This window comes from Carassius gibelio, chromosome B12, assembly GCF_023724105.1.
Source record: "Carassius gibelio isolate Cgi1373 ecotype wild population from Czech Republic chromosome B12, carGib1.2-hapl.c, whole genome shotgun sequence".
Taxonomy (NCBI): domain Eukaryota; kingdom Metazoa; phylum Chordata; class Actinopteri; order Cypriniformes; family Cyprinidae; genus Carassius; species Carassius gibelio.
In genome coordinates, this window is record NC_068407.1 from 9,088,309 (window position 1) to 9,114,819 (window position 26,511).

The 26,511-nt window shown below is 36.4% G+C and overlaps 1 protein-coding gene across 5 annotated transcripts in view; it reads right to left on the reverse strand.

Moving 5' to 3' along the window:
• Window positions 1–13,329: 13,329 nt before the first annotated feature.
• Window positions 13,330–26,511, reverse strand: part of cacna1g (calcium channel, voltage-dependent, T type, alpha 1G subunit) — a 117,235-nt gene continuing 104,053 nt past the window's right edge. For 4 of the 5 annotated variants that reach the window (XM_052571061.1, XM_052571065.1, XM_052571062.1 and 1 more), the window contains 4 exons: window positions 25,503–25,625; window positions 20,439–20,628; window positions 19,808–19,977; window positions 13,330–14,939 (listed from right to left, as the gene is read on the reverse strand). In XM_052571061.1, the coding sequence (XP_052427021.1) occupies window positions 14,076–14,939; window positions 19,808–19,977; window positions 20,439–20,628; window positions 25,503–25,625 (1,347 nt within the window). In that variant the 3' untranslated portion in view covers window positions 13,330–14,075. The remainder of the gene's footprint in view (window positions 14,940–19,807; window positions 19,978–20,438; window positions 20,629–25,502; window positions 25,626–26,511) is intronic. The other variant, XM_052571063.1, reaches the window with a different exon arrangement.

Below are 26,511 nucleotides of genomic sequence, written 5' to 3' on the forward strand. Positions count from 1 at the left end.
GTTCCTGTGGAGAAAAGACGCACGCAAGTCATCCTTGACGAAAATCTGTTTTTATATTCATGACCAATGTTTAAACCGTATTATTATGCAAAAATTCTATAATTAGGATTCCAAATAGCATCTCATATGAGCGAATCCATGACATCTAGGCATTTTAAACGGTGTTATACTTGCGCACGCAGCTATGATGGTGAAAAACATCAGAAATGGATGCTTTATTTCCTTTGCAATTACTCTTTGAAGTACTTCAGAGAACGCACAGACCTTTTTTTCTCCTAAAAGTTCTGCAATAGTGCCTCCTCATTTATCTATGAAGCATTTTGATCTATCCATTTATTTTACCATAACAACAGCAGTACAGAGGTCAAGGCAGGCTTGACCCCGGAAATACATTGACTGATGAGTCACAGCCACTTTCACACAATCTGGGTTCTGTATGTTTTTACTGTTATTTTCCGGAATAGCATGTCCTCTGCCACCTCTCCTCCCCTGAAACTATAACCTAGAGAGGCATGAGATTAATAGAAGCAGTCTCATGTCAAAAGACCTGGCTTAATACTTTTATGCAGACCTTGGATGACCCCAAGTGGATTCACCAGGGATAGAAGCAGTGAAAAAGCATGCAGAGAATGGGAATTGGCCGGCACACACCACTTATCTAGCAGAAGTCATGTTAGCATCCCTGCTATTACAGTCTGTCCTCTGATTTCACCAATGAACCACTTTAACAACAGCCATTAATTGCCTGTAGTGACACTTCTTATCGTCTCCTATGACCTCTCAGTGTCATATCAGCATGTTTTTGCCTGTAGAACAGATATTTATTGTTGTTGTCTCATTACTCTTTCCGCTTGGTGAAATCTCCTGTGCACTCCGGCACCATGCCAAATCAAATACCCAGAAAACCCTCCAATCATTTAGCTGCAAGCCAAGCGAATGTGTGTTTATCAGCAGAGTGGACGCGCTGTAGTGTTTTGAATGTCGAAATTGCAGTTGAAAGAAACTGGCTCAAAGCCTGAGATACAGAGCACAGGGTGTCTTTGAGTTGTGCGGCCAAATTTGTTCATTTGTTGTGTGTGTCTCTGTTTACATTTTGGGAAATTGAACAACCTTGTCTGCAGTCAAAGGACTTTCCATGTATCCTCTGGACTTCCCTTTTACGATTACATAAAGCAACATGTACAATTAAACATGTGTCATTCAAACCAGCTGTGTACACATTCCAAACCAAAGAAGATATTTTGGGGGATCTCACTTGAGATTTTCTTTTTTCCCCATCTTAAAACTATAGTACTATAGTCTTAGCTATCTGTATCAGGGTTTCTAATGCAATATTACACTGTATTTGCTGTTCTATGGATATGGAAGGATATAGAGGGATATGGAGACTGTACACACAACCCCTTTGGCAAAGAAATGCAAAAATTATGAAAGTAGGTTATTGTTGGTCAAGCAAGCAAGTTTCAAGCAGGGTCAACTTTTTCCCAGGGTTGTTGTGTCATTGACAATATAGTTATAAATTACAACTGAGCTTATCATTCAAACTTGTATAATTTTATTTTTTTCTGTGGTAATAGAAATATCTCAGTGTTTTTGTTCATATACAAACAGTAACAGTGACAGTAATCACTAAAATGGTTTAGCTGCCAACATTTCTTCAAAATATAATTTGAAATGTTTTGCAAAAGAAAGTCACACAAGACCAGGATAAGGATGAATAAACAATCACAATTTTCATTTTTGTGTGAACTATCTCTTCAATTTGTTATTGTTTTTGATTAATGATTTCCTGTGTTTACAAGGCTCTGTAAAATGTTTTATACTGATTGGTCAAGCACAGCATTAAGTGTTGAAATATTTTTATATAATTACTGTTAAACTTTCAACAAGTTTCTACTAACTGCTGCTTTCATGTCTGCTTTCTCGGTGTTCATTTGATGCAAGCAAGATAATGAAAACATCACTCTGAAAAGCAACAAAGCTTTAAGAGAAAGATGTACCACTTAATGTTCCACTAGCTAAATATGTTAGCTAAAACTACTCCATAGAGAAAGAACCTAGATTGAATTTATTGATTGATACTGTAATTTTGTTGCAGTGTTTTCTATAGTGCTGCCGAGGCTTATATTCTTAGCAAAAGCTTTATGCTAATATACAAGTAACGAAAAAAAACAACAACAAAATATGCTGTATTTGTGTAAGAGATACAGTAATGTATAGACAGTCAGTCAATATGGCATAATAACCCCCTTCAGGTTGATACAGGATCACTCTGTCAGGTTTATTTACCAGTAATGACCAGCTGACATTCCTTCTTTATTTTCCTGCTAGGCTTCCTAGAGCTAAAATTGACAGTAGTGATTAATTTAGATGGGAGAGTTCTGAAAGATGATGTAATGAATAAAATGTAATTGCAGTTCAGGAGCCAGTCAGAATAGAGACTAATACATTCTTTTTGCACTTGACCACCTGTGCTATTGTGTCATACATCTTGTTCTGATCATCTAAAACAATTTATTAGCTTTTGTAGATTTGATCAAAAGGTGAATTCATCATTCGCTACAGAGAGAGCCTGATTTACATGCAAGGAATTGTGGCGAGATGAGAATTAATTTGCAATGAAACAATTGGACTAAAACACAGAGGAAGTTCTGTATACGTAATTATGAATGAGGATTTAAGAGGAATACGGTGGCCTCTGCTCATCCTAGTTTCCTAAATGTAATCCTGAACCACAAAATCAGTCTTAAAGGTACAGGTTGTAGGACCTGCCACTACCAAAACAATAACAATTTTGTGGTTTTATGACGCTAAGAAGGAGCGTGGAATGATGGGAATTGTTTTGTTTTCTACCCAACCGCTGACGGCCATCAATCGGACGGAAAGATAAATCATGGATTTAACGCGAGTTCAACGATTTGCGCAAGTAGATTACATACAAAGTCAATGCAAAGACGTGATCAGACTATGGATCTGACGCGTTCTCACACGGGTCTAGAGACGCGATGCCCCGCGTTTGGCATGTATGCCCCATAATACTAATCTTGTTGATCGTTATAATACCATACATTTTCCGTAAAGATACGTATCAAAACAATTCATCTGTCGAGTAAAACACAAGCGAGAGACACAAGTTTGTCACAAAGTTACTTCCGCATTTGTCCACGACACTGTTGTCATGTGGTTTATACGTCAGTAAAGGCGGTAACAAAGGGTAACTGACATCATTGACAGGCGACTGCACTGCCCCGTGTCACTGTTTAGAATGGGAATTTTCTCATGATTTACAAGTAGTTGAAAACATTAGAGATATTGTTAGTAATCAGCTGGACAAAATATATAACACTAGCCTAGTGGTTTTTGGATATTTTACTGCAAATATCTTATAAATTGTACCTTTAAGTCGCTGGGGTATATTTGTAGCAATAGCCAAAAATACATTGTAGGGGTCCAAATGAACAATTTATATAAAATTATTAAAAAAAAAAATTCTTTTATGCCAAAAATCATTAGGATATTAAGTAAAGATCACGCTCCATGAAGATATTTTGAAGATATACTGAAAATATATTCAAACTTAATTTTTGATTAGTAAAATGCATTGTTTTTTTTCACCATCAGATTCCACATTTTCTAATAATTGTATCTCGGCCAAATATTGGAAAGCTTATTTATTCAGCTTTCAGATTATGTATACATCTCAATTTCGAAAAATTGGCCCTTATGATTGGTTTTGTGCTCCAAGGTCTGTGTTCAGAGATAAGTGGACTTACGTGAAGGGTGAGAGTTTCTTGACCTCCAAGTGGTAGAATATCATCTTGTAAAAATATACTGTAATAACGGTTTGTTCGATAACAGAAAAGAGAAATCTCTCACCCTTTGATATTGAAATACACTCCACTGTTGCTCCACTTCAGCGGTTGTTAATCATATTATTCTCTATCATTGGTGCACAGATGATTCTTGCTCAGTTTTGCTGGACACTTGATTAAAGCAACCAGAGAGGAAGCAACTGAACAATTATGTGTACTTCAAGTCAGATGCATTTACATTGTGACTGTGTCTTAGATGCAAAACACTCAGTTTACAAAAGTGTGACCTAAATGGCCCCTATAATTAGACAAGGAGAGGTCTTATCAGGTCATCATGAGGTTACACTATCACTGGCTTTCCATGGGGTGTTATTGTATTGCTTTTTAGCACATTTGTAACCAGGTATAAAGGTCCTGTCTCACAGAGAGTACATTGGGTTAAGATTGTTTAAAGTATGACATGCTAAGATCGCTCCTGAAGAACTGCTACACTGCAACCTTCACTAAATTCATCTCCCCACAAGAACTCTGGTCAAGCTTACTTATTTTATGTTGGGGAAATTTAGTACATTGGCGAGCCACCCAAATTACTGCTCAGCCAAACACAACAAAACCTAACTCAACTCCAAATTGGAGGATTAATTAAATATTAAGACTATCTGATGAAGTAAAGTTATGAATGACTCCAGAGGCCTACATCAATTACACAAGGATTCGTTTATGATACAGTATGAAAAGTTTAAATAAATTAAAGTTTATTTTTCTTACCGAAGCTGAAATTGAAAATACGGTAGAATAAAGATAGAAAATGTATGAATTATTATTAATATAACTTAAAATGTCTCTATTTTAATTATTTTCAAATATTTCAGCTTATTTGATGAGTAGAAAGTAGTTCAAAAGCTAGGCATTCATTTGGGGGGAGTCCTGAAAAAAAATTCTGAATACACCTACTCATTATAATTGTTTTTATTTAAAGCTTTAACATTACAAAACATGCTCAATTTGCTTTACACAAGAAAATAACCTTAATACAAAGTAGCTATTTACTCTGAAAACCAGTCTAAACATACTATCAACTATCTTAACATATTAGCTTATGCGATTTTGCTTCTCTGATGCATCTTGTTTTGAAGATGCTTAGATTTTCTTATTAGAAAACAATATAATAATCCTGATTAAGAAAATTACTGTTATTAGGGGTACACTGAATGGTTAGAGGGGCCTGGCCACTTGAGCTAGAAAATAAATTAAATGATCACAAACAAGATTAGTCAACAGCAGACCAATGCAAAGAGAGAAACACATTGCTCATCTCTGAGGGGGAACAGCAAATCCCTGACATACCTCTCTATTTATACTCCCCAAAGTGATTAGTCAAAGCCATAAATGAGATACATACATCCTTTTTGAAAGCCAGACCTAAACTACATTGCTCTGTGCATGCATGAATTGTAAAGCTCATCACGACTGCACTAAAACAACATGAATGCTTAATGCATGGAATCAAAGCGTGGCAGCTGGTTGTATGTGAATTATTGAACCAAGGCAGTGACATGGAGTCACTCGAACGGACATCACTCAAACCCACTCTGACACAAACCTGATCCCCCAGGCTATTTAGTTTATAAAGATGTGCTACCTGCATTCATCGTTTTCCTACAGATGATTCACTGACACCAGAACTTAAAGGAACAGTTCACCCAAAACTTACACAAATATACAAAAATCTTTCATATATAAAACAAAGAGTGACTAAAATCTCATTAGCATGTGCGTAAATTATGCACATGAGTTGAGTCAGGTTTGATGCCATTGGTTCATGAGGGAAAGCTTTTCAGTGAGTTGAACATTTGTAATGTTATTGTTGTTATTTCTATCATATTTTTTAATATTACTTGTGTAGCCTCTTCTCAATTTGCACATCTGTTACTGCTGCTATTGTTATCATGTAGTTGGCACTCAATATGCACATTACTGCACTATTGTTTTTTGCACATAATTTTATTCTGTACATTCGCTTATATAGATATACATGGTCTATATCCCTACTCTATACTCACATATATAGATAAACATAGTCTATATATTGCTATTCCTGTAACATTATTATGTTTATTGTGAATAGTCATGTGTGTATGTATGTGTGTTTGTTCGAGTATGTGTGTAAAGTTTTGCACTTTGTCTTGACATTCATTGTGGACAGCAAATGAGAATTGTATTGCTCAGGGAAACTTGTTTTCCTCACTCGGCATATGACAATTAACGTTTTTAATCCTTGAATCCTTTAAGTCAAAATCACTCTTTGAAGGTTTTGAAATATTCTCAGACCTACGAAAACATTCAGGTTCTATTAAAGTACAAACATTCTTCCAGTAATAAAATGTTTGTTCAGCGTTATCTGGTCTATAATGATGTTCTCAAAACATTAGCACAGAAATATTATTTATATATAAAGAAAAAACTATTTAGTTGGAAGCTCCTCTGACATTTTTTTAAATGTAATACAGTAAGTTAAATATATATTTATTTATATATAAAAAAATGCATTTGAACATTCAGGGAATATTCAGAAATAATGTTTATGTAACAATGGGAATGTGCATAAAATATTTCGCAACATTTTTGTTAGCTGGGAATTTATATGAACTACCTAATTGGAACTTGACAGCCCATCATGATTGTAGGCTCTCAAATAATGGGGGGGGGGGGGGGGGGCATCATTAAACTTCCTTTTCCATTTCTCAAAAAAAAAAAAAAAAAAGGAATTAATACATGAGTCATTAATGCATCCTTTGCATTTGCATCTAATTACAAGTAACGATAATCATAATAAAACATGTTAAGTATAATAATGTATCTCATGGAAAAACCTTTATAAACAAGTATGACATGAAGGAGGTTTCAAACAAAATGGTGACACCAAAATTTGAGAAAATTGAAGGGTACGGTTGATAAGCCCCTTGTGCCGGTACATGAAGAATAAAATGGAAACTGGGTCAAATTACACTGCAGTGGGAGAGCAGCCTAAAGGATTATTGATCCTACAATAGTTTCATCCCACCCACAGTGAGCCAAGACTGTTTGGATCAGAGTTACATCAGGTTAGAGAACTGAATTCTGAAAAGGAACATCTCCAGAATTAGCAAAGCTTGATTTAACACCAACTGACATGTTTTACCTCAGTATACAGATCTTTTGAATTTGAATGCAAACCCATTGCTGTTTTGAACAGACATGTTTTTGACATGGATATGGAAATGCTGTGGTGACTTTTGAAATTACGAAGCTAAAAAGGGCATTAATGTGATCAGCGTCAGAGTGTCTCAGCAATCTGAAAAATATTGGAATGAAAAGACTGCCAGAGGTCCCAGCAGGACTGGCAAATCAGTGAGCCATTATAACATTATAAATTAGAAAAATAAAAAGTCTACCTTTGCTCAGTTTTAGATTTTGTTGAGCTGATTTCCTTATTTTTTTTACATTCATTGCTGTGCAGTCATGAAATTAAACGTTGCAGGGAGCCCAAGATTTTTGTTAATTTTATGTTACCAATGTATAGTCAAATAAGCTGTATTTGAAGAAAATGTAAGAGTTATGGTTTATTTCAGGCTCTTTATTATTCAGGTGCAATAAAACTGTCATGTCCTGCTTTCTCTAGATCTAAAATGTCAGAAAATGTCAAGATTTTCCCACAGCACAGACCGCTTAGATCTACAGTGGTATAGAAGGTTTATCCCCTCAAGTCAAATCCATGATGCTTTCACACTTGTCCTGTATCAGCCATTAATAATTCCTGAGGTGTCACGCTGTCTTAGGACTTGAATGAATCATCAGAGGCTTTCACAATGTGGAGAAAGTCTTTGACCATATATGGGGTGCATTGTATACCAAGGGAGCTGCAGAAGCTCAAGGGAACTCAGTCTGAGAGCATCTATCTTTAGCACTTATCAGACACTTATGTGAGACAGAGATGCTACATTCAGAGAAAAGCGCTATGTATGCTCAACTTCATCAGTAATAAAGATTGGATGTGAAGTGTCATGTCGGATTGCAGTGATGAAGTTTTATTTTTATTCTGAAGAAACCTTTTTCTGGTTTTCCACTAAAAAGATCTGAACATCCCATACCGCACAGAAACATACATTTAAAGTTTATAGAAATAAATATAGAATTTATTTATAAAAATAAATATTCTTAATATAGTTGTATAAAAAAGCATCCAAATACATTGTTTTATATTAAGGTAAGAAAAATAATCCCATAAATTAATTATATTTGGTAATTCTAATTTCTTTTAAATTATGTAAATATATATATATATATATATATATATATATATATATATATATATATATATATATATATATATATATATATATATATATATATATATATATATATAAAATGTAGCCCCTGTGAGCACAAGAAACTTTTATAAGAGACTTTCAAAATCATCATCAAAAAATATTGCACATCTCATATGACCAAAACACTAGTTAGGCCAATTTGCAATACGTTGTTCATTTAGAAGTCATCAGCTATTGTGGATTTTAACAGATTCTGCCTTTCACTTCTTACTCTTAAATAACGTTACAGCAATCCCTAAAAAGGAAACAGGCAGTTCCTACAATGGCATTCCACTTATCATCTAAATCTATTACATTTGCAGAGTTCAACAAAGTTTGGCCATGTTCCCAATATGTGTGGTCACTGATAGGGACGTGAAGAACTACATGGCATAGACCTTAACAATAGGAAGGGGAGGAGATGACTTCAGCTGATGTTGTAACCCTAGCCTCATATCGCATTAACATATGCCACACACAATGTCCTGCACACAATACTGAACCAATGGCCTAATGAGGAGCACTATGTGGACCTGGTTGTCTTTATCAATATAATGTATGGTCTACTCCGGAAGCTCATAATGCGATTATTTTAGTTGTGACGTTTTCATGTTTTCAAGTTCAAACCTTTAGTAAATATCAGGTTTAGTCAAAAGCTAGTGACAAATGTAATTAAAAAATGAATAAAAAATGACATGAAACAAATCAATTTAAGCATGGACCTGTCCATAGAGATGGCAATCTGACTTAATCTCATATCAGACTTTACCTGAACGTTTCTGCACAGATGTGATGTTTTCCCTTAATCATCTCTTTGATCTCTCTTTGCTTTTTAAATTGAAGTTCATTTTTTTACCATTGTGTTTTAGTGATGTTATTTTCTCTGTTCTTTAAACACTCTCTACATACAAAATAACATTCAGCTCTTAAGCTTCTTCTATATGTAAATGTATATACAATTCACAGTGTTTCTCAATTTCTGGAAGCCAAGTGCATTCCTTTGTGTTTACCTCTCTGCACTTTAATGCGATTAGCATTGCTCTTTTGGTATTGAGTGCATGACTCATGAGTATTATCCTTAGGTTTTAAAATTATTTTTTTATTTCTTCAGTTCCCTGGATACCAGTTAACATAATATAATGCTAGCCAGATAGAAAAAAAAAAAATAATAAATAAACAGACCTGTCCTGACCTCCTTAAGACAAGAGAAATGGCGGACAGAATCACTGTTTTACAGTTGATCACTGAGTCGGCCAGTGATTCCCTGAACATTGCTCAAGGTGTTGCTATGTTTCTCCTCCCATTACATAAATCAACATGTTATCTTATCAGTCACATGATCCGAATTTTCCCAGTCTTGCAGAGTATACTTTGAACATGATTTCTATAGTAAGAATATGATACTGTGACCAGTGGGTAGAACAGGTGTAGCTCATCTCCAATCACTACACCTGGCCTCACTCCTCGTTCCCACGTCTCTCTGCCCCGCCCCACTCGTCACAGATACATTTGACAAAGAATTGGTTGGAAGTAATGTTTCAAGCAAGAAGATTCCAACACACACTTGCTAAAAATGAATATGAACCCTTAAGCTATTCAATAGTTATTAAAAATAAATACACAATGAGTAATTAGAACATTATAGACAAATGTGTGGGTTATATACATGCTATGAAGTTATGCAATTGACTGATATTAATTTATAAGTCAGTTATGCAATGGACTGATACATATATACATATATACATATATATATATATATATATATATATATATATATATATATATATATATATATATATATATATTAAATTAAAATTAAATTTATGCATTTAGCAGACGCTTTTATCCAAAGCGACTTACAGTGCATTCAGGCTATACATTTTTACCTATCATGTGTTCCCGGGGAATCAAACCACAAACATTACGCTTGATAGTGCAATGCTCTACCAATTGAGCTACAGGAACACTAAGTTCCTATATATAAGTCATTTTAACATGATTTTAGATGCATCTACATACAGTATGTTAAAGTCTCTATTTAGTTCTGTGAACGTGAGGGTGTGCTTTGTGAGGAACAAAAAGGTCAAAAGGTCTAGGAGGTGTCTTTGTCCTGGGTGGGGGAAATCAGTCTGAGGAAGTATGTAGCCCATGATTTCTATCATGAATTTACATGTGATGGTCAGGCTGTGCATCTTTTTGATAATCAATCTGGACAGATTTATGACATTGTCTTGTCCTGGGCCTCATTGTGGGATTTGGCTCTTTGGATTGTTCAACACCAGTTTGATGGAAACTTAAATTGTGTGATTCACTCTGATACCCTACATACATGAAATCCTCTAACAATCTTAAGAAATATTTGATAAGCTTTACAATGGCCACACGATATGACATATCCATTCAGACTGTGTTTCTATTGGCCTCATTTTAAAAGCTCATTCTGTATAAAATTACCTGAATGAAGTCAAATTATGAAGTGAATTACATGAAGGTTAACTTTATTCCAAAAGAGATTTTTTCTTCTTCATGGAAATATTTTAATGTGTTTTTGGAGGGAGCACAATGAACTCTAAGAAATCTTTTTATTTAATTTTACTTTTTTTTCTCTCCTGTAAATAATTGTTTCAAATGACTGTAATAGTGAAGAACATTCTTAATAAATATAATGTAGTTTTGTAATTTGCATATGTGCTTGGGATCAAGTTCTATTATTTAACCTCCCACTCACTTAACATCTGAGACATCATATAAAATGACTTTTATCTCTTACAGATAATGATGTCAACAATGAAACAGACACTTTGGTGTTGTATCTTCTTACACTACGGTCCATTACTATATATCCAAAGGGACATTGTGCTATTGGAAACTAAGTGAACTGTTACTATGCCCCAGAAGTACTGAAAATGAAAAATGCAATCTCATATTTTTGTAATAAGAGGTTCTGTTATTCTAAATGTATAACATATTTGGCTTAATTAAAACATAAAATACCTGTTATTGTATTTTAAGCATTGTTTTATTTACCTTTCTGTGTTGAAGCACTTGGAGGTGGTCATGAATGGATTTCTTCTGGCTTTCAGAAACACATGCTCTTTCTCAGTGGAGTGCCAGAGCAACATTGATGAGCACACACTGGCTACAGCAACTCGGCCAATCACTGAGGACCTCCCAAAGAGTCTTGATGACATTTTGGCTGGTAAACAAGGCCTTTGAGCTTTTAACCCACCTCAAAACATCTCTCGAGGTGTTGTTTTCCCAAATGCTCAATTTAAGCCAGGCCATCTTATCAGTCTTCAACAGGAACTGTGTCATGTTTTGGAAGTCAAATTGATTGAGTCAGTGTGTTCAAGTAAATTTAATTATCATGCATTTTCCAATACTCAACTTCTGCATGGAGGGATGAAGAGCTTGAATATCAAAAGTTCTCAGCTATCAGTCTTCATTTCAGGGGTGGGAACCCAGGGAGAAGCCAAATCAGACATGATCTACATGCATAGAAGCACAGCAGAGGTTAAATTGAATTTCCTCCTGAGGATGTTTACCAATAACTTCGGTGTTTTCCTTTTCCATCTGGACACTCAAGCTGTTTTCCAGGATTCTGTAGTTTAATGGAAAAGCTAAGTGTGAACGTCATCATCTTCTTTCAGTGTCAAAGAATTCTTTTTACTCTGATGTGTTAGCCAAATGTTTGATGTAACAAAGTATTAAATATTATAGCAAACAGATGACACTCTCCTTTCCCAATCTTTTGTTTTAGCATCACCTTGGTCAAAATGATCCTGACTAAAGATATCCTAAAGGTAGAATTAAACAACACTCATAAAGTATTTATACGGTAACCAAATGTCTGGTGCAGTGCAGCAAGTGCTTTGCACATCCAACAATAATTATGAACACCATCCTGTTGCATACCACTCACAATGCATTTTGCACATGCATAATTCAAGGGGGATTGGAGAAAGCTTATGTAGATTGCTAAAGTGAAGCAAGTTAATCATTCAGAAATTGGTCCAATCACAAAAACAAGGTTCAAACACATACTGACGCCATATACAAACTGCAGCCACAGATTTGGACTGCATCCAGTGCATTGAAGTAAAATAAGGATATATTACAGAGTTGGACTTTGTGAAATGCAAGCTTTCCTGAGGTTGAAAGAAGGTCTGCAGATGTGCCGATTAGCTCTCATGAAAACTAAAGGAATTCGCTCCAGTAAGCACTTCACAACTGCTTCAATCAACATGCATTTTGATTCTGAGTAAGGCTTAAGCATAAGAACTAAATGTACCTTAACTAGCACGTGAGTAGTGTAAAATATAAAGGTAGTGTGGCACAATATGTAAATAACCCCTTATAACAGACACTTAGGTAGTGGTTCTTAACGAAGCTATGGTAAACCACTAAGCCAGCTAAAGGATGAACTACAAGTTTTTTTTTTTTTTTATTACATTGGAAAATAAAGTTAAGGATGATGATAATCTTTCATGAGGATGAATCTGTTCTTGCAAAAAGTTCTTAATTCCCAAAATTCCCTTGATCTTTTTACAAATAAAAGGTCATTGTACTATTAAAAACATGCTGTAAGTTTTAGCACTTAAAACTTAGTCGTAAGTCTAAAAACAGCTTTTGGAATGATGTAATAGTGTGGATAAAAACCATCACCTCAGAAGAAGATCAATGCCTGCTTTGATTTGACTGCCTGTTTAGCCCCACCCACTGATTTGCGCATGTATTGTTTATGAGAGAGGCAAATGCACAGGTCTACACAGAAAACAAATGATAAAGATGGCTCTGAAGACAACAAGATCTTTTGCAGTGCCAAGTTGTGGGAAAACAGTGTTTGGCGTTGCCTTCCTTCTGAACGTTAGGAAAGAGTGAATATAGATCACCATACTTGGCCATACATCACTTTATTTTCTAAACTCCCCATTTTCTTATGGTTTACTCCCTGTCCACACTTGACCTCTATGCAGAAATTTGGTTCTGTGTTGATTTTTGCTTTTCTGGTTTTCTGTGGCATGGGTGTGTTTTGCAGTGATTTTCTGCTTTATGAATTCAATTAATTTAAGTGTTTGTCCCCACAATCCGTACTACAGATGTGTTCAATAGACTCTTAAGTCAGGGCACACCAGTCTAATACTTGTGCTTAAAAAAATCAAAGAGCTGTTTAACGCTTTATTTTAAAGAGATATATTATATCATCATTATTAATAATAATAATAATAATAATAACATTATTCCTACAAATACATGGATCCCGGCACTTCGAAAAATGTTTTCTTTCATTTTGTCTTTGTTAAAACAAGAAAGCTAAAAAATATAATATGGTGAAAAAATAAAGCAAACAACAAACAATTTAAACATTGCGTAAAAGAGAAAAATCACAAAAAGACACAAATAAAACTATAACGAAATTGAAAAAAAGAAAAGAAATTCTACATCCTTTACAAACACTATGGCCCAATAATTTAAGAAAATAGTGTCTCTAAAACGTTCATATTGCTTTGTACCTTCATCAGTGCCCTTTAGGGAGTTCAGCAATACAGTGCTGTGAAGTCTTCACAACGGCCAGAAGGGGACGCCCTCCTTCGGGCTCTGCGCTCACCTCCACGAGGAGGTCATGAGGTTGCCAGCGTATCGGCTGGCATCTTTGAGGAGAGAGAGTCTCGTTATTAGCTTGTTTAATCTTCAGCACAATGTCCTTTTGTGTTCTTTTGGCAGTACAGAAAAAAATACAAGGTATAGTTACTATTCCTCATGATCATGGAGTATTCACCATTGTTGCATTTAGCATTATTACTCTCTAAGATATTATTACTATTACTATCACCATCACGGATACACAGAGTGCATCGTGTGTCATGTGCGCGTGTGTGTGTGTCTGTGTGTGAACGTGTAAGTCAAGTGTTCAGTGCTCAGAGCTTGTTTTCTCAAAAGAGAAGCTAGGCAGAGTCAATAGCTTGGAATTCGAGACGCCTTCTTGGGGCAGCCCATCTCCTCCTCCACCCAAATCAAATGAGTCCTTGGAGTCACTGGAGGGAGCGCGCCTCCTCAGGCAAGTGTCCCGACTTGGCAGCGGGGGTGGCACAATCCCCAGAGCAGGGTGAAAGCCTCCCGGAAGCTCCGAACCTTCGGGCGGATCGACTGAGATGCACGGCGGACTCATCTTCTTCTTGCGGCCACGTGGAGAGGACTGCTGCTGGAGGCTGTCACCTCGCGACACGAAGCCGGACGAGATCGAACTGCACTGGGGACTGCTTTCCATGGATGAGCACACCTCAATGGAGTGCCGACGTGGGTCATCAAGCCATGACAAGGGCCGTGGTAACAGCAGAGCTCGCTGGCCCTGAGTGTCAACGCTGTGGTACTTCTTAAGCTGACGTCTTGCGCCTTGATCTCCTGTCCCTTCCCCGATCCCATCGTCGCTCCTACCTGCGAGCCCCGCCCGGATAATTCGGGAAACCTCCTGATCCACAATGTCCATCTCCTCCTGCGTCTTGGCAGCCAGTGATGGGATGAGTGGAGAGCAGGAACGCTTGGAGAACACGTTGTACTGGTCGTAGGGGTTGTGCTGTGTGTGGACACTAGGTCGCAATGGTTTCGGGGAGGCGCCTGGTGTGGCAGGGACCAGAAAGAGGGAAGGCTGGTGCTGCTGCTGCTGCTGAGGTGGAAGGTTGACATGGGGGTCCGACAGTTCCCTAAGCCCCAGGGGAACCTCGTTTTCCCCTGCCTCTGTGTATAGAGTCTCCTGAGAGTCAGCACTCACTGCCACCTGGAGAGAGCAGGGACGGGGGAAGGTGAGGGGAAGGTAAGGGTTAACATTAGGGATTAGAACATGAACAGGTGAGAGGAGACTGGTTAGTATGAGATGTTAGGGATGTAGAAGCTAGTGGAAGGGGAGGGGAGCTGTGGAGTTAGAGTGGAGTTCACCATTAGCATTGCACTCCACAAGGGACTTTCTGTTTCAAAGGATTTAAGGTGAAATTAGAAAAAATAGAGAGACTGCCTCAGGGCATCTGTTTTGAATGCATTCATAGCCCCAATCAGAGGTAGACAACATTTAGAATTAGATGTTGCTGTTCTTTTTTTTTTTTTTTTTAGTTTGTATTAAACCTGAAAGTATCAAATGAAGTAACTCGCCACAAAACATACCAAAACATCCTGGGGCACACAATAAACCTTTAACTGACAAAAAGTGCTTAAATTGTGCTACAAAGTTCAATAAAACTTGCTTAACAGCAATTACACATTCTGAAGTAACATTCTTAATTCAACAACCAGTTAACCACTAGTTGAAAACATTCTTAGGCCATTCAGTCTCACGGGCGGTCCTAGGGATGGGCTTCCAAGTCTTCATTATTTTTTCTTTTTTATTGCTTTGAGTTTTAACTGTCTGCTTTCTAGTAAGAAACTAGAGGATTATATTTACATTTTCATTTAAAAGGACATTGGTTGCAGGATGAAGGAGTGAAGTGCCCTCCCAAGTAGCATTTTGTCAAAAAAAAAAAGAAATTTGTGCAATATTTCAACCTTTAAGCCACGGGAGAAAATCAACATACGGCAACAGTTTAAAACCATCCCAATTCCATGAAAAAAAATATATAATTTGGCAACCCAACACAAGTTGCATATGCAAAATAAAAGCCTATCTCTGATGCGCGAAAATTTTATTCAACATTAAAATGTTTGCGGTAGCAGGTGGTAATAGCCAAATCATGGACATTTTAGGCAATTTAGGAATCCCGGCCAGACGCAATTTTTTAGGGCCAAAAAGAGGACATGTTTGGTGAAAAGAGGACATATGTTCACCCTTTCTTTTAGCGGATGCTTTTATCCAAAGCGACTTATAATGCATTCAAGCTATACATTTTTTCACCAGTACGTGTGTTCCGATGGGAATCGAACCAACAACCTTTTGAGTTGATAATGCAATGTTCTACCACTGAGCCACAGGAAAAACATTTTTTTTTTTTTTTTACTTAAGCCTGACTGCTTGTGGCTCATATAAACAGTACAAACTTTTGAACAATGTATCCTCAGAGGTTTGGGAAAAGCACGATATCTCCTGACCCTAGAACCGCCCCAGTCCTTCTCATTGCCTTCACTGATAGGACATGTGTGCACTTTCAACAAAATCGGAAAGTGTACAGGCTACTGGAAAAAATAGCAAATAAATATTTGTCTGCCTTTTGCTCTATAACTTTGTCTCCTCTTTGACATTGACACAATGCCTGAGTTGCTGTACTGCACAAGCTACTGCTGTTGGTAAAGTCACGTAGGTGAAAACTTACAATATCAATTGCACTTTCAGAAAAAAAAGTTTGTAATAGATGTACTGTTTTTAACTAGGGCAGAGAAACATTTACCCTAGGGCAAAACTACAGGCACTGTTTGGCAGACTGCACTCTGAGCCACTGGACTACTGCAACAGACCACAAGACCCACGTCTCTTCCCGGGGTCTCCTTCTCTCAGAATTCTACCTAAAACTGTCACTTTCTTTGAATCAAGGGAGTCTGAGAGAGGCACCGGCCCAGTAGGAGAGAGGTGGGTGGGTGTTTTGGGAGGGGCTAAAGATCACGAGGAACTATGTCATATTTGGAAAGTTAGCTGACATTGAGTAAGATGCTGAGCCATAAGCATCCCTGTTGAAACTTGTAAGATTGAAGCTATGCTGCCCCCTAGTGGCAGGAAGTTAATTTTACATTTGCATGACAAATGAAGACCAATATATAATTTAATGAACATGTATCGTTGTTAATATTTTTACAGACATCCTATTTTGTAAGTTAATTTTAAAAACAAATAGCTAAATTAATACTGTTTGAATACATATTTTGTTTGGAAGATTATCATATATAAATAACCACCATCTGCGTTTACATTTCCTTTAAAAGGAATTCAATTTAATTATTGCAGATCTTAAGAATATTATTTTTTATAAATGCAATTTAGTTGTGTGTATAAGAGGTCAGTCCACTCATTTTATTCCTCTTGATCTTTACCCTGCTTTTTTTGCCTTTACAGTAGCCATGGTGAAATGCATTGGGCTAGAGGAACGGGATTTAAGGGGTGTGGTAGGAGAAAGAGGGGCAGAATTGGGGACGGAGTTCAAGGATCTGTAGCACTGGAGGCCAGCTGAACCAAGCAGCCCATTCCAGCTCTCTCAGAAACAGGAGTATCTGTGCCTCAGAAGCAGCTCGGGGTCAGGCTTGGGTTGTATCATGCTGAGCTGCTCGGAGTGAGTCACATTAGAGGGTACGCAGGCCAGAAAGCAGCAGAAAAGAAAGGAGAGAATGCAGGAAGGATTTAGAGTAGAAATATACTAGCCAGAGGGAAAGATCAACAGTGCAGAGGTGTCAGACTTTATATCACTCACATTCCCATAAGTCTCCAATCACAATTCATAGACAAGGAATAATGTGCATTATGAAAGAAGACAAGCTGAGAAAAAAACTGATCTGTATCAAAACCTAGTCAGCTGCCTACAGAGGCGATAGAGTCATATGCTGTTACTGAAATTGAGGTTATCCAACTTGCTTTCCCAACATGCTTAAAATACTCACTTCAGCCAGATTCTAAAGTTGTATTCCAAATGTAAATATACTATACACTGTGTCCTTCTGCTACACATCACAGTCTCAACACAGTGTGTGTGGAATTTAGAAGGCTTGTGCCATTTTTAATGGAATTGTTTTATATATTTTTTTCACTTCACAGAACCATTTACTGGTCTTTCAGAAGAAGAAGGGACATTTCAAATGCACATCATATGTTGCAGCTGTAGCATCAGCGGCTTTATCCATTTGCTTACCACTGAGTGCACAAATTGTCTACTTGTGCTCTATGCCTTGCCAATGCATGACATTTCAAACGTATTGTGTAAAGGGCAAAGAAACTAATGCCTTTATTCATGCATTAAATTTAGTAAAAGTGACAGTAAAGATAATGTAGCAAAATATTTAGATTTCAAATAATATATTCCAATTTATATTTATATTTCAAATAAATGCTGTTCTTTTAAGCTTTCTATTCATCAAAGAATCCTGATTGTTTTTTTGTTTTTTTTGTTGTTTGTTTTTTTAAAGAACTAAATAAATGTTTCTTGAGCACCAAATCAGCATATAATTATTTCTGAAGTATCATGTGCCAGCAAATATTTGAATAATGGCTGCTGAATATTCAGATTTACCATCACAGGAATAAATTACATTTTAAAATATATTCAAATTAAAAACTGTTATAAGGGGTGGGCAATATGAACAAAATGTTAAATCACGACATGAGGAATGTCATATCACTATAAAAAAAATACATATCACGATATAGATTTTTGCTTTAATAAGGTTTTAATGATATCAGTTTTTGATACCACAGAGCTTTCATAATTCTTGTCACTACTGTCACTATCACCGAAAAACCTAATACAAGCCTAAAAAAAGAAAGAAAATCTGAAGCTAACTGAAGATAAGTAACTAATTACAAGCAACAGGACAGAAAAAAAATACTATAAATAAATGCTACATACACACACTATGTATATAGTGCTGTCAAATGATTAATTGCGACAAGTTTTTATTTATGATTGTGTACTGTGTATATTCGTTATGTATATAGAAATACAAACAAATGCATGTATATTTAAGAAAAATATGCTATGTTTATATATTAAATATATTTATCTATGTTATGAAATATTATGGCTTAGTGGTAGAGCATTGTGTTAGGAGTGCAAAAGGCCGTGGGTTTAATTCCCAGGGAATACACATACTACAAATTACATAGCCTGAATGCACTGTAAGTTGCTTTGGATATTTGTCTGCTAAATGCAAAAATGTAAATGCATTTATATATACATAATAAATAAATACAGTACACACTCATATATTATGTTAGCAACAACTTTTATTTGGAATGTGATTAATCGCGATTAATCATATATATATATATATATATATATATATATATATATATATATATATATATATATATATATACATACACTGTATTCTTCTTATTAAAGTTACAAAACTTTCTCTGTTGTTTGATTAACATGAATGACAGACAGTATGAATAACAGGCAATTTCCCCATTTAAGCGCGAACATCCGAATATCATTCTCAGCTGTTTACTTTCACTTAAGACCTAAATGACTGAGTTTATGAGGATATTTGCAAAGATGGACATTTAAACACATACATGAATGTATTTAACTATTCATGGCCTATAAAGCGGAAAAAAATAACAAAGAATTCATATGCACACACTGTGTACTCTTTCGCTACTGATTGCATTTCAACGGCTTAAAACCACTTGTTTTTAAACAACAATCCTTAAAATGTGTACAAGTGCAAGTTTTTGTGAGCACGTAGAACAGAAACATCACATAAGGGTGTAACCTATTGGTTTATTTGTTTTTACCAGTACTGTATATTGCCCACCCCTAACTGTTAATATACATTGTAATAATATTCTACAATATTTATAATTTTGTATATTTTTTGTGAGGCAGTTGAATATATATATATTTAAATACTGCATGCATCAAGGCAGCTCAGTAAGTTTTGGAACAGAGTGCATCAACATGTGATAATAAAAAATTGATTCAAAGGAAGGAATGAGAAGACTTAACCGGAGCTCACCTGTCTGCGTAAGGTTCGTGAGAGAGTGTGTGCCCGGCGAGGTGGGGGGATTCGTGGGATGCTCTCTGAATCCGATAAGCTGTGCGGACTGATCGGTCTGAACAGATCAGTTGGGACAGTCAAGTGCAGTGTGGGTTCTTCTGTTTGAGACTGGATAGAGCCTATAGAACCTGTGTGAGGAGACATTTTTCTATTACATTTCATATTACATCTGCATTTTGAAGGGGTCATAGGATGTCCATATTTTACAAGTTGATATGATTATTTATGGTCTTAATGAAAAGTCTGTAACATAGTTTGGTTACAATTTCTCAATGGTAATGTAAAAAACACCTTTTCTTACCCTGTCAAAAACTGCTCTTTTCAGAGCATGCAATTTAGTAGCCTTTTCCTTTAAATGTTAATGGGTTATAATGACTCCACCCATCTCTTCCTAGCTGCTCTCTGAGGGACTGTTTACTTTAGCTGTGCATTCATCATTAAACTTGCTAATTAGCACAGTAGTAGGAAAGGCGATTTACAAAGAAAAAAAAAACGTACACTTTTTTTTCAGTTCAAACAACTTGTAAACGTGCATGTAGCATCATATGACCCATTTAAACAAATTCAGGAATAAATCACAGAGCTCTACCTGTCTGAGCGAGTTGAGGTGAGGTTGTGTGGGTACTCTGGATTGAGTTGGGCTGCAGCGGCAGGAACATGTAGCTGTCATTGGGCAGAGAATGTGTGCGGCCCACTGAGGTCTTCTTCACATACAGTAAATGGTCATCCGTTGGCTCGTCTGGCTGCTGGGGGTCTGGGGGATCTGCTGGAGCTGTGGTCTGAGGGGCATTAAAAGAGATGCAAGTCAAGGTGAGAGCTGGTAATTGTGTTTGGAGCATCAGGGGCCCTCATGAACACATGGATGCACACGCACACACATTGTACCTAATACATAGAAGCTGGACTGGTTAGCATACAATGAAAGGCAAACATTACTGAGCACTAGACATAGGGAGGAGACTGATCAAGAAACATGTTCTCATAAATCATGTTGTGTAAATGCAAATGCATATTTCTTATTTAAATATGTACATTTTATGATTTTTTTTAATATCCATGTTTTGTATACTGTATATATATATATATATATATATATATATATGTGTGTGTTTAAATTACAGATGACTGAAAGTAGGCTATATATATTTGCTATGAATTTTTTTTTCTTTTAATTTCAGTTCAGAAAACTGAATGATGCATGAATCAGATTGAATTTGACACATTGGGCCCTATTTTAACGATCTAAATGCAAAGTGTAAAGCGCACGGTGCAGGTGGACTCAGGGCGTGTCCAAATCCTCTTTTGTTATTTTAACGACGGGAAAACGGTCCATTTCTGGAATGGGTTGTCCCTATTCCCTTAAAGCTGCAGCAGGTAACTTTTGTAAAAATATATTTTTTACATATTTGTTAAACCTGTCATTATGTCCTGACAGGTGAATATGAGACAGATAATCTGTGAAAAAAATCAAGCTCCTCTGGCTCCTCCCAGTGCTCCTATTGCCATTTGCAGAAACTCCATCGCTCCCGGTAAAAAATAACCAATCAGAGCTGCGGTCCGTAACTTTTTTTGTGTTCAAAATGTAGAAAAATGTATATAATAAGCGAGTACACCATGAATCCATTTTCCAAACCGTGTTTTTAGCTTGTCCTGAATCACTAGGGTGCACCTATAATAAGTGTTTATATTCTGACTATTTTAGATTGCTTCGGGGTTTCCACAGCGGAGTAACCCAGTACCTTTGTGATTCTTCATAGACATAAACAGAGAGAAGTAGCTCCGGCTACGATGTTCTTCCACAAGACGCAAGCAGTTCTGTTTATTAACTGCTAGAGCGTCAAAAGTTACCTACCGCAGCTTTAATGAGTAATTGGCGTAACATTCAATAAACCAATTAGAGTGTCATCTCCCATTCCCTTTAGGAGCTAGATGCGATCGCACCATGGTGGATCGCACATGGCGGAATTTTTTGGCGGAAAAGCTGAACGATTTTCAAGTGTAGAAACTGATCTGCTCGTGCGCGAAGTTAAAGCATGGGAGCAGATCATCTACGGGACAAGCAGGAATCCACCAAAGCTTCCCTAGGTGAAGAAGGCATGGAATTAATTTTATTCATCATTATAATAGGCTGGATTGCAAATAGGTAGCCTACTTCTGATACACGCTATGACTATTCATGATAACATTTTTATATTTATGTAGCCTACACAATAATATTATTTTACACGTAATCCTTTTGTTTTTAATATTTGGCATGTTTGTGTGATGCGCATCCCTGTGTGTAATAAGTAAAGTCAACGCGCACTGTGGACCCGCCCAGTGGCGCATTTTCTACCAACGCGCTCTTTAAATAACAAAAAAATCTTGCGCCATTGACTTTTGAGACCAGGTTGGAGTTGTAGTTTTCAGTTCTTCAGTTCTTTAAAATAGCAATGCGCCAGCAATGCGCCTAAACATACCTATTTTTTAGACCAGTTAGCCCATGGGCGCACAAATGGGCGAAAATGCATTTGCTAATTAAACGATGTGGCACTGGACGGGAAAATGCGAACGGCGCCAGACTGAAACTAGCAAACACACTTGTGCTTCACCTTGCGTCGCATTGCGCCGGTCGTATGATACAGCCCATTGACTCCATTTGGAAATTTTGCTCCGTTAATCTGTTAAATAAGTCGAGAACCAATAGTATGATGTATTTTTGTGTTTTTCTGTGTTCTTTTTTGAAGTAACACACACCAAAATGTCTATCTATTCCAGTGATTATTTTCCTATCAATGTATTGTATACTGTATATACATTTAAATTAATGATGACAAAAAAATTAAACATTTGCTATCAAACTTTTTTTTTAGTAAAAAGAAATTTTTTAGTGAACTGAATTCAGATTGAATCAGACATACTCCCTTAGGACATTTTGGTTTGTTAAATGAGTTTCAAGAACCACATTCATGATCAATTTTGGTGTTTTTGTGTCCTTTTTTTTTTTTTTTTTTTTTAAAGTAACACTCTTTAGAAGTTCTATTTTTTAAGAGGAAAAAATCTAAGTAATATAGGTTTGAAATGAAATGAGATTAGTAAACAATAGTTATTACTTTTTTTTAAATTTATGTTGATTTTTTCCTAGAAATAACACTCATGCAAGTCCACTTATTCTTACACACAGATTTAATTTGTTTTGTTAATATTTCTTGATTATATTCTGATCATTATTTGTGATTAACCAGTTTCGAGTACATTTGCTCCCTTTCCACTGCATCATTTATTATTATTCTTTGTGGGTGGCATATACACTCAAATTTAGATGTATGGTTCTATTTTTAACCTGCTTTATGAACATTATGAAGTTATGCACATTTCCGTGCACATTTTCATCACACAGTGCCTTTTCTCATCCACATAAATACAACAGAAAAATGAGAACTGGCTGGATCTAGATCTCACTCATCTGAGAAATGCTATGTATAAATTATGTATGGATCTATGGGCATAGTTCTGAGACAATGAATATGAATTCAATTGCGAGGTGACAGAAACCATCAGCCTCCTCCCTTCAGAAGCTGCGCCCAGAGCCTGTACGGTAGCTGGCAGACAGCAGAAGCCAACCCCATACCACACTCCTATATTCTTTCAAGAAGCATGGTACTAGGGAGAAACTTCACTTTTAATACACAAAAGATAAGACACAGATAAAATCATGAAACAAAAACAAATGGACACAGGAAGATAGGCAGACAGATAGATTGAGGGTGCAAATAGGAACATTTAAAAAGTATGAAGAGACTAAATGGAGAAAAACATTCAAAAATGGCCTTTAGACGTTTAGACGTGTGGGAGGAAGAACAGGGACATAGCTGCAGAACCCAGACAGGAAAGGAGCAGATTGACAGGCAGTCATACTACTCTACTGGACTGGACCATACAACACCAGGCTGGAGCGAAATGTACAGAGAGAGGGAAAGAGAGAAAGAGAAAGAGAGGAGCGGACGGTTAGAAAACCCCAAAGCTTCCAAAAGCACTTGCCTCTCAGCTCTGCATAAAGTGATTATAATGAAGATGCTCTACTTTTACAAATTCATCAGACTACCAAGTGTCAGAAAACAGATTACTGGCATAGTTTTGGTATAAATTAATCATACAACCCTGGCACAGCAGGCACTTAATTAGGTTACACATGTAGAGAGGAAGCACCAGTGTTAGGGAAGCTTACAAAATAGTTTGTCAGTATACACCCTACTTGTATAATAAAGTAACTAAACTACATTCTTTTTTTTTCTTTTTTTTATAGTTAAAGCTGCAGTAGGTAACTTTTGTAAAAATATATTTTTTTACATATTTGTTAAACCTGTCATTATGTCCTGACAGTAGAATATGAGACAGATAATCTGTGAAAAAATCAAGCTCCTCTGGCTCCTCCCAGTGCTCCTATTGCAATTTGCAGAAAATCCATCGCTCCCGGTAAGAAACAACCAATCAGAGCTGCGGTCCGTAACTTTGTTTGTGTTCAAAATGTAGAAAAATGCATATAATAAGCGAGTACACCATGAATCCATTTTCCGAACCGTGTTTTTAGCTTGTCCTGAATCACTAGGGTGCACCTATAATAAGTGTTTTTATTCTGACTATTTTAGATTGCTTCGGGGGTACCGCGGCAGAGTAACCCAGTACCTTTGTGATTCTTCATAGACATAAACAGAGAGAAGTAGTTCTGGCTACGATGTTCTTCCGCAAGACGCAAGCAGTTCTGTTTATTAACTGCTAGAGCGTCAAAAGATACCGACTGCAGCTTTAATGTACAGTACCATTCAAATCTTTAGGGTCAGTTTGATTTTTCTAAAGATGATATTACTTTTAATCAGCCAAGGATGATCCATTATAATTGTGCAGATCTGTAAAGTATTTCAAATAAATGATGCTCTTTCTTTTTTTTTTTATCGAATAATCCTGAAGGAAAGAGTTTTAACATAAGCGTCACCTGAGCATCAAATCAGCATATTGCAGCGACTTCTGAACAATTATGTGAAACTGAAGACGTTACATTTTACATTACATCTTAAAAAACATTAATGCAACATAATGTATTTCAATGTATTCTTTTTTGTATTTTTTTTTGTAATGATAATAAAACAACCTTGCAGAGCATTATACACTTCTTTCAAAAAAACAAACAAACAACAACAACAACAAAAACACTTTGAACTATAGTGTATGTATGCAAAAAGTAAAAAAAAAAAAAAAAAGTATACTGATCAACAGCAGCAAGTGATTCAATATTCATTTTGTCAGATGATGTTTTCTAGAAAAACTGTTAAGCACTGGAAAGCCTGCATTTATTTGAAAGCAGCTACTGTAAAAATTAGTTTTTAGGTTAGTAGTGTCACTACGATTTTACACTTTTAGTTCTAACACAACTTCAGGTACCAACAAGAAACCAAAGGGACCTTCAAGGTGCCACTCTGAAGAACATTTAGCTGAAACTGCTGTAACTATCTTAAAACACTGAACCGAGGACATCTATTATAGGGATAACAGATCTCTAGGGCTAAAGTATTCAGGGTCAAATACTGAAGCAGGGTTGAGAGGGCAGATGTCTTTGGAAGCAGTGTTAGGCTGAGAGGCAGGAGTGGAAAATGAATGTTGCTCTACTGTTAAATACATTGCACTCCTGACTGGTTAGTAAGAGAGGGTTAAAATCATCTGGGACAGAGTCATCCGTCAGAGCTAAGGACCAGGATTTCTCCGACGCCAGAGACAGAGCCTCCATCTCGGCTAGAGGAATCTAAAGAAGAAGAGACGAGCCAAGAGTGAGACGGGCAGACAGCACATGCATAGTTAGAAGACACGCACAGACTATCACACAGATTAATGCAAGTAAATTAATACAGCTAAATGTGATGAAGCCAGTTCATTTTTAACAGTTCAGTGTGTAGAAAAAAGGGTTGTGTTCCATTCAAATTTGGATTGAGAAAGTATTTTAAATTCCAGTTCAATCCCTAAAATGATGTAGCAAAGAGGATGGAGATTTGCAATTCAAATCTCAATGTAATGTGAGTTCAAATTCAAAGAAATTCATTTAACTGCAATTTTTAGGAAAGAACGGTTTGTCAAGACAAACTTTAGGCGCTGGCTTGACAAAGCTTTGTTTAAAAGTTTTGCAGGTTTATAGACTAGATAAACAGACACAGACAGATAAATATTCAATCTAGGTTGAATCTCTTTGAAATCAAATACTATAATTCTTCCTATTTATATTCCAATTTAACTTCCAATTCAAATTAACTCTCATGAACTCATGAAAACTCATGAAAAGAGAACCAATTGTTCAATTCAGAAATCATGGAAACAGCCTCCAGTGTCGGCTGACGGGATGCATATAACCTTCATTCAGTAGCCATGATGGATATCCTAAAGTTTAACAGTCCTCAGAAATTAAAGTCAGATCAAAAACAAAAGGTCAAACTCAGTTACCATCAAAGAGAAATAATGTGCAGTTTCTTTCACAAATCCTCAAACATCAGCAGGCAAAATCCTGCATGCTGCATTGTCGAATTGAGTTTGAGCTGGAACAACTTTTTGCAAAGTCGTCAAAATAAGAGCACCAGCTATTTCCATAAAGACGTTACAGATTCTCCAATTACATAAAAAAAGAGAAGCTTTTAGAAGAC